At 32.5% G+C, this 9,813-nt stretch overlaps 1 protein-coding gene across 1 annotated transcript; it reads left to right on the plus strand.

Moving 5' to 3' along the window:
• The first annotated feature begins 1,493 nt into the window (after positions 1–1,493).
• On the plus strand, positions 1,494–2,184 carry LOC129949443 (larval cuticle protein 65Ag1-like). Its single transcript, XM_056060910.1, has 3 exons — positions 1,494–1,505; positions 1,623–1,784; positions 1,859–2,184. Exons 1-3 carry the CDS (start codon positions 1,494–1,496, stop codon positions 2,033–2,035), a joined length of 351 nt encoding a protein of 116 aa, XP_055916885.1. The 3' UTR covers positions 2,036–2,184.
• The last annotated feature ends 7,629 nt before the right edge of the window (positions 2,185–9,813 follow it).

Here is a 9,813-nt window from a genome sequence, read left to right on the forward strand (position 1 = left end):
GGAAAAAGTAGGTTGTTTACGAAATTTATAAAAAAAAGGATAAAAACCTAAAGCGACTTAAGTTGACTTAAGATTATTAACCTCTTATTTAATAGCTAATATTTTGTATAGCTAATAAGAACGTTGAATTAAAGAAATGTTTGCAATATACTGTCAATACTATTTTCAATATTTACAAAAAAATTATCTCTATACAATTTGTTTATCCAGGATTTTTCGTATTTTACCAGTTAAAACAAAAAACGAAGGCAGCATTTCATAAAATCTTTAAAAATACAACTTTATAATATATTAAAAAAGGTTATTTGATTTTTTAACAAATGAGTTAAAAATGTTAAATATAAATTTAGCTGCTTCAAAATTGTATTAGTTCCTCATAAAAATAAAACAATTTCATTTCATTATTTTCAAAAATACGGTGGTCGAAAAATTGGATTACGTCCTAGTTTATATAAAAACTCAATCTTTGCAATATTTTTTTAAATTGATAATAATGTGAAACACACCAAGACAACACCGAAAAACTGTTAACAAATTAGATATCTGATTGAAACCTTACTTTTCATCACTGTTCAAAACTATTTAGAAAATGTACGAAATAATCTAAAACTAAAACGTTTTTATTAAAAACCACCTTAAAAAATGAAAGATACTGGTGGGAACTTCATGTAAAATTAAAGTGAAACCGTTTTCGAGAAAATAGGTTGTAAATATAATTTTAATAGTATTACCAGGTTCATAGCAATCTTAAGACAAAATACTTTGTTAGCTTTTAAAATAAAAAAAAAATTTATTGGTGTAGTAAAAACACGAAGACAAACAACCTGCAGACTAAATCTGTTCATGCCTTACCTAAATTTTTTAATGACATAACTCCAGAAACAATACGACAGTATTTTCAAAAATTATAATATAACCAATACATTTTTAAAACTGTAATTAATGTTGGCTACTATTTATTTAAACTAAACAAGCTCCTAGAATTAATAACGTAAATAAATCATTTAATAGTTTGAATGTTTAGGTATTGGTCTAATATTAAATTTGCATTTGAAATACTATCAGCAAGGAATATTATTTTATGCACCGAACGTCTTCAGACTTAGTCTAACTCATTAAAATTCACCAAAACCATTCAGAGTGGCTCATTCAATATTTACATAACCTTGCTTGAGTCCACCTTTGTTTAAAATCGCACCTCTGACACTGATGCATTGTTGTAGGTGAATCTCATCAATATGGCCAATATACATAGGTAACTTCCATTAATCCAAAAGAAAACAAAACAAAAATCAAAACAAGTATTTTTTATATTATTATAATTTTAGTTGACAGGTTTTGGCCCGATAACAAATTAAACAAGATCCATCTTCACGTTGGAAAGTTTTTTTTTAATTCAGTTAAATAATATTTTGATATAAAAGCTCGTTGTACATCAAGTTATCATCATAAGTTCATCGATTTTGTTAGATAACAGAAGAACAAACTTCAAAATGAAATTCCTCGTAAGTTTCATTTGTTGTGATCGAAAAAGGATCCTCCTCATCAAACTTGAGAGCACCTTTATCCCATCAGCTACACACAAAATAAATAATGGACTTTAATACGTTGCATACTTTTAGGTCGCACTCGCTTGTTTGGTAGCTGTTGCCTACGCTGTCGATGACGTACAAGTCCTTCGTAACGAGCTCAATGTTCTACCAGAAAGCTATGTATACGGTTATGAACTCGGAAACGGAGTTTCAGCTCAAGAATCTGGATCATTGAAGAACTCTGAAGCTATTGTAAGTTCTCTGCTATAAACAATATTATTTGAAGACGGAGATTTATGACGATTTCTTCACTTTTTTTGCTGTAGTCTGCTCAAGGATCATACAAATTCACTGCTCCAGATGGTCAAACTTTCGAAACCCAATACATTGCTGATGAGAATGGATACCAACCTACCGGTGCACACATTCCAGAAATCCCAATCCTCATCCAAAGGAGTCTTGCCTACTTGGCTTCAGCTAAGCCATACGTCGAGAAGAACTAAGACGTTCGATGTTTGATGTTTTATGGTATATGAGCATTATTAGTTGTTTGTTTTAAACAAAATGTAAGTTTTTCTAAGTCATTCCTTGTGTTATTATATATATAAAAAAATAAAGTATGTTTTGTTGTTAAATTGTTGCAAAAAATATTGTTTTTTTATTAGAAGTTGTGCAAAATAACAGAGACGAATTCATATTTAAAATACTCAATCGAAAGAATCGTTCTCTTTTCAAAAACTAATCATTCTTGTCTGGGTTTACTTTTGTGTTTTAATTCAATTTTCAGAAAAAAAGATTTCGTTCCTTTCTTAGATCTTGTTTAAAAAATAGTTTTCAATATTCAAAAATATTGTTTTAGTGAAATAAAAAAAGTTAATTTTGGAAACTCAGAATTAAAAATATTATGATTCACAATTTTGTCGAAACCTTGAAAATAATTGTTTTTGATAATTTTAACAACAGTGTGCAAAATTGTTTCTCACATTTTGTTATGTGTTTTTTTTTGTAGAAAAAGTTTTTAGAAATAGATTTGTTTTGACTATTTTTTTTTTGTTATTTTTAAAAGAACCTTTATTTCTTAAATTTTAAAATTGCTTTAATAAAAAATCTTCACGATTGTACTAAAAAAATCAAAACAAAACTGACCGAACAATTTAAATTTTTGTCAAAAAATAAACAAAACAGTTTTCGTACACACTATTTGATGCTTAAAGTTTAATGAAACTTTATTAAACATAATGCACAATTATGTCGCACAATATGTTTAAAAATAGAACCTTTATTTTTAGATTTATAAAATATACTTTAATTATAAAAATGTGTTGTAAACTTTTTCAATTGTCCTAGTAATATTTTTGGTACGCATCTATTAAGTGCTTATAGATATTCATTTTCAATAATGTTTCTTTAAAAAACCACGAATCGTTTTTGAGATATCGAAATTTAAACAGACAAATTTTTTCTTAAAACCCAAATATCTAAGAAATTTTTGATCATTTAGCTCCTAAGACAACATATAAACAAAAGAATTGTTTTATTGGGTTACCCTTTTCGAGCTGTACAAAAATACGTTCTTTAAATTGAAAGACACCAAGTTTTGTAGTTAAAATTTGATAGTTTTGTCCATATCGTTTATGTTAAGCAGTTTAAAAGAAGTGGTCTAAGTACTGAGCCTTGAGGCACTCCAAGGTCAATCGACTCAGGATGTTGATTACGACGCAACAAAAAACTTAAAACCATTTAAGAGCGGTGCTCTATGCATATGTATATAATTTCATTAGTAAGATAATTCAAGAAAAGGGAAAACCACTTTCAAACCTTTTTAGAAGATTGTTTCCATCTTATCAGCACCATGTTTATGACAGATTTGCATGAATTTTACTGAAAAAACCCAGATTCATTCTCAATTATGATTTTTTCGGTGTCGTTGAGAAAATTTGCATTATCGATTTTTGACTTAAAATTGGTTATTCGGTCTGCTATTGTCTTAAGCCGAGTTCGAATTTATAGTTTCTTTCAATAGGAACGCTACTTTTTTTTCTCTTAAATTGCTTCTTTTAAATTACTCACTAAAGACAAATCAAGCCAATTTACATCGTCAAGCAACATGCGCAAATAATAAAACTTTATTGAAAAAATTGGTGTTCTCTAATAGCAACGACGAGCGTGAGGTACATTGGCGTCCTCCCAAGTCAACTATTCAATATACTCTGGCTCAGTGAACAATCAGCGAAAGCCAACACCCGTACGCCAGTAAATCCGCTTGATCTGCCAAAATCATAGCTGCTGTTCATAAAAGTATCAAGCAGAATCCGAGACAGTCAATTCCGCGTCGGTCAAAAGAACTTGGCCTATCGCCGATCACATTACGAATTTTGCGTCATGATTTGGACCTTCATCTATACAAAGTCCAACTGAACTAGAAGCTGAAACCAAACGACTGAAGCATTTGAAAGTTGACCCCAATTTTAATCAAAAAATAAAGACGACATCAGCCCACGGAAGATTCACGAAGTGCTAATGCCTCCAAATAAAATTACTCTTTGCTGTGAATTTCGGGCTGGAGGTATAGGTCGATGATCTACAACTTCTTGTGGCCATATAATTATGGTTTCAAGTATATGTGGTGCTACGTGCCACACAGCTTAACACACAATCGATATGTTGTGCGAGCGGTTTTTTGGCATGGGTATCTCACGCAGAAGTGAAGTAAATTGCCCACCAAGATCGTCTAATTTGACCCCTTTATATTTTTTCTTCTGCGTTTTTCTTAAAATGCAGGTCCAAGCGAATAAGCTGCAAGTCACCATTTGCCTGGAAGACAGAAAAATCGATATCATGGGCCAAAATCAGCTTGATTTTTGTGACCAAAGTCATCGACCTTTTGAATGCGCACCACTCAGCGAAGCCGCGGTGGCTATTTAAACGATGTTATATTTCACACATAATGTCATTGATAGGGCTAAGGAGAAAACCTTTTTGATTTCCCATATACAACTTGTTCTAAAAAAAACAATTTCATTGATAAATTAAATAAAGATTATAATTTGTATGAGAAGTTTAATAAAATTAAAAAGTGCGTTTACGCCCGGGTGACCCAATGAAATGAATATCCTGTGAAAATAAAAAAAAAATGTTTAAATTCATAAACAATTTGTTACCGTATTTTCTTGTAATTTCTTAATTCTAGTAATTTCCATCAGTTCAGCCTTGAGCCTGACTTCTGAGAAAATAATAAGTAGATATTTAAAAAATTCACTTTTATGTGAAAAACGACTCTATCAAAGTTTTTAAAATTTAAATAACACAGCTTCAGTATCAAGAAAAATGTTACCTACTTATGTTCTATAAGATTTTAATGTTTTTTGACAATCCAACAAAATAACCAAGCGGTGAAATTTGTAAGAAAAAATATCACCTTGGCGGTAGTTTTAAAGAATTTTTGCGAATGATGATTACGAGGAAAGAAATAAGATAAATTATTGTAAATCGCAATAAATAAAATAAAAATTAAATGGTAAATTCCCTGTGAAATGTATCTGCGTGATTTCAAGTCATATATTACCTACACTTGAAAGATGTTATAACTACGAAGGTGCGTTATTCCTTATGTAAGGGATTCATTTTTTGCGAATTCCCAAGACAGTCCTGTATACAAAAAAACAATTAAGGCCTGAAACTTAAAGTTTATCCCTTTGAATTATTTATGTGTAAGCAGAGACAAGCCTATATGTGAATTTAAATCAACAAGTGGTAACTGATGGAGGATAAATGATTGCGAACCACGACACTGGGTCAACACCACTCCACCACCAGCTGTGCGTCATGTTTTCGTATATAGTATAGTGGTCAAAAATTATAAGTGAGATTTAATTGAGATAAATCTTTTGTGATGTCCCTTAATTCAGTGGAAATTCATTGATATTTATGCTCGTTGGTTGGTTGGTTAGGAGGAAGACTATAATAATCTGTTTTAAGAAATTTATGAGAAAAATGATGTGAATAATTGCAGATAGGTACCTGGAGAGAGAGACAGATGATATTTGTGGTTTGTGGTGGTCTTTGCTGATTTATGTTACGATGTGACCTTAATGTACAAAATGGATTATGTTTCAATTTTTGTTTTGTTTTTTACTTTTGGGAAATTTGTTGGTGGTAGATATAAACGCGAATAGTATAAGTTGTGGCGTTGGCCTTTTGAAATGACATTGTTTTTAAAAATGAGAAATTTTTTTAATTTTGTTCAAGTAATGAAATACAATAATTCAACTGTTAACAAACATAAACAAAACAATTATAACAAAGGAAAATCTATTTAAAATTATCGTTAAACTAATCAGAACTTATAAAGTCTCTATATGTATTATTGCCTTTGGAAAATCAAAATCGTTGGCTTGTGTTTCACTGCTTTTGTAGTTTCATATTCTCAATTGATATTTGTCCCACAGAACCTGCAAAGGATGCACATCTTTTAATTATAGATGTTGAATTATCACAGAGTATCATCTTTTAACTTAAAAGTTTCATGAACTCCGTCTACGTCCTTTAAAGTCAGACGGAAAAAAGAAGCTAAGGTTCAGAGTTTTTTCTCTGCAACACAAACGTTTCATCGAATCCAATATCTGACTTATCCGAAGATGATTTGATTTTGTCATTTTTTTTTGTTTTTATATTGTGCCAGCACTAAAGGTTTATGAATACCCCTATAATGATTTAACAGTGCGAGCTATTAGGAAAGGAGGATAGGATTAGATAGGAGAAACCGATGAACATTGGTTTTGAATGTCTCCACATCGTAATGAGTGGGATATTTTGATCCTGGTAAAGCATTCCACATTCTTGTAATGCGGCTAAGGAAAGAATCTCTGTACTTAACAGTATGTTCAAAACTAGTCTCAAGGGTAAATTGATGGGCATTACGATTGAATTGTTTAAGGGTAGGAATGCCACTGGCTATTTCGCTAGAGCATTGTTAATAAAAATAATGATAAGACAATGACAGGCATGAAACCTTGCGGCGGTGTTCAAGAGAAGCAAATGTCTCGGTGAGAGAACGATCTCCTATCATTTTTAGAGCTCTTTTTTCAATTTTATCCAGGAGACTCTAGTACCTAATTGGGGCTCCAGCCCAAATATGAGAGTTATACTCGAACTGTTGGGTGAGGCCCTAGTTCATACAGGACTGTAGCGCCACCTTATGTAAGTAAGTAAGTAAGTACTCGAGTTAAGGACTTATAAAAGCTTTGTAAGTTTGTAGCCAGATCAGAAAGAGTAAAAAAGGTTGTGATGCACATACCTAGGACTGATAGTTGTTCAATCTTCTCGATGCAAGTATACCACCCATAGATAGTGGCATGGTGGGAGGGTTAAGCTTTTGTGACAGTAGACAGCATTGTGTTTTCAAAGCATTCAATTCTACACGGTTTTTGATTCCCCATTGGACAATACTGTCAAGATCAGAATTTAATGAGCTTATTATACGCTGCCGTTGGTAGTACACATCCGAAAAACAGGGAGGAGAATCTAAAAACAAAATATAAAAAGCAGAGGGCACTGTCATCACCAAAACAATGTAATGTTAGAAGTTTCAGACAAAAGATCATCAAGAGAATGCATTTTCGATAAGAGAGCTTGATGCCAAACTCTATCAAATGCCTTTGAAATATCAAGTGCAATAATTAAACTTTCTCCAAAACGATGTAAAAATTAGTTCCACTGTTCGGTGAGATAAACCATAAGATCACCAGTGGACCTATTGCAACGAAAGCAAAACTGCCGGTCATAAAGAAGCTTCCGTTCTACAAGATATTTCTTAAGCTGAAAATTGATCAGCGTTTCCATGACCTTGGAAAGAAGAGACGTGAGTGCAATTAGACGATAGTTAGATGGTGAGGAGGATTCGCCTTTTTTAGTGTCAGGCTGGACAAATTCAGTTTTCCATCCACTCGGAAAGAGACCAGTAGAATAGGACAGATGGAAAAGCTACACAGTGTTTTTGCCAGCGTTCAGAAGAATATCGGGGATACTATGCGTTCCGGCGGATTTGTGAATGTGAAGATATTTTAGATCCTCTTAAGATTCTTAAAATGGAACAGTTTACCCTTTCAAAAGTGCATGAGGAGTCATGTCACTCATTGGCAACATCGAATTAAGAGTAAACTAGGCTCCAAGCAAATTGGCTTTATCAATCGTGCCATTGGAAACGAGCGTAATAACTGACAATGACGTAGTTTGCGCACGTTTTTTACAAATGACCAGAAATTTGTACTACCTTTGGGACTTTGTATTATTTTTGTCCGTAATTTCTGGTCATGGTCAAAAATGTAATGGTATGTCCATTACAAGACTTTCTAGCTTGTTTGAACTTATTCCGGTTATCCTGAGATGGGTTGGCTTCTTAGTTCCGGAAACAAACCACGAGTTTTCTTTAGGTTTGATAGACTTTACCCTATCCGGGATAAAATGTCTCATTCCTGAAAGAATTAAGTTTGAAGTATAGTAACCAGTTAAAGTTCCTGAAGAAGCCGTTGGGACCGTTCCAGTTGGCTTTCTCATATTGCCAAACGATTCTCGTATAGGGTTTTTCTCTTTAACTGGGGTTTTTGGCATACAAAATTAGAATAGAGGTGATAATACACTAGCCACATATTTATTAGGATCAGAGGGAAGAAACAAGTCTGAGTGTTGGCGGACTGAATTGCAACGTCAGGAATCCGAGTTGGGTCGTCAACTAACTGAGTCAGATGGTTTAACTCAGCAAAAATCTCGACATACCTTCCTTCTGATATTGTCTGACCAGAAAAGCGCAGCCACGAAGAATTGTGTACATTGAAATTGCCCCTAACAACGATCTCATTGTGCGTAAAATGGGATAAAATTCTCTGGATAGAGTCGGAAAGCTTTCATACTCTATAATTTCCTTAACTAGTTACTAAGGTATTAGTTATTATTTTCATATTGGAACTGTTTCTTTATTTATTTAAGTCTTAAAGTGCAAATTGAATTTGATGATTGTTTTGCATTTTATTTTTCAGTGAGCAAAAGTCCTCATGTTTAGATTCACCGCCGAATTGGTAGCAGTGCATTGCCGGGATGGTTCTGTTGATTTCAAAGAAATTATTTAACACTTCAACAAGTTTGATAAACAAAATTTCCTAATAGTTTATTATTTTGTTTAAAATATTCACTTCAAAAAATCGAGGTGTTTGAAGGTGTTATTACTAACGTTTAAGTTCTTTCGGTCTTTTCTGTCGAAGAGAGGAGTAGTTACATTGCAGGAGGCACTTAACTAGCTGTATAAAAAAATTCATATGAATGTGGAGATCTATTATTTCATTTTGTCCAATTGAATGTTCCTTTCGGATTTTTTTTAAATCTTCGATAAATTTTAATGTTTCTAAAGCCACGGTTTTCACTTGTTATTAAACGTTCAGCAATTAACTTGAGGATGCTTTTCGACGTAATGGAGTAACAAATGTCGAAATCTTAAAACGTTATATCTGTTACCAACTTATTGGCACAACATGTCTCATTGGCAGTGGACTAATTTCTGATTCACTTATTGAATTATAAATGCGGGATATATGGACTTCCAGAAATTGAGCTAACAACAGAGTCAAAGTTAATCTAACAAGTTTTCCATTCGTCAAAGACAAGGGCTTATGCTTTTTCGTAACGTAGAATTGTTTGTAAATTAAATGTTTTTTTATAGACAAAGAACTTAAAAACTTTGAATGAAAATTGTTTAAAGATTTAACGGTATCAGAAAAGAACTAATCTTACTTTTTGCAAACATGGCTGTGGAAATTTGAGTACAAAAGTACAGAATTCCAAAATTTAAAAGTATTGATAGATATGTTTACTTACAACATTTGACTCCAAATATTCAAATATTCCTTAAATCACTAACAACGTTTTTTTTTTTGGATTCTTAAACAATTTTTAAACATTTTTACTTTCAACGTAGTTTTTAACTTCCCATAGGAAGTTATTGTAATGGGTCCGATTTGTCAAATTGAAAATTTTGACATTTCTCGACGTTTCAAGGTCCCTAGAGTCGAAATAAAAGATTTTTAGAAAGATGTCTGTGCGTGCGTGTGTACGTACGTTTGTACGTCCGTACGTTCGCGACGTTTTTTTCGTCGTCCATAGCTCAAGAACCAGAAGCGATATCGACTTCAAATAAATTTTGTTATACAGATAATAAGGCAGAAAGATGCAGAAAGGGCTCTCAAGAAAATTGCGTGGGTGGTTTTTTTACTATAGCAGTTTGAAAAAAGGT

Source organism: Eupeodes corollae, chromosome 3 (genome assembly GCF_945859685.1).
Source record: "Eupeodes corollae chromosome 3, idEupCoro1.1, whole genome shotgun sequence".
NCBI lineage: Eukaryota > Metazoa > Arthropoda > Insecta > Diptera > Syrphidae > Eupeodes > Eupeodes corollae.

What these genes read in the sequence shown, in the direction of transcription:
- LOC129949443 (XM_056060910.1), top strand. An exon ending in TGAAGAACTCTGAAGCTATT is followed by an intron (nt 1,785 to 1,858) that starts GTAAGTTCTCTG and finishes TTTTTGCTGTAG; the next exon opens with TCTGCTCAAGGATCATACAA.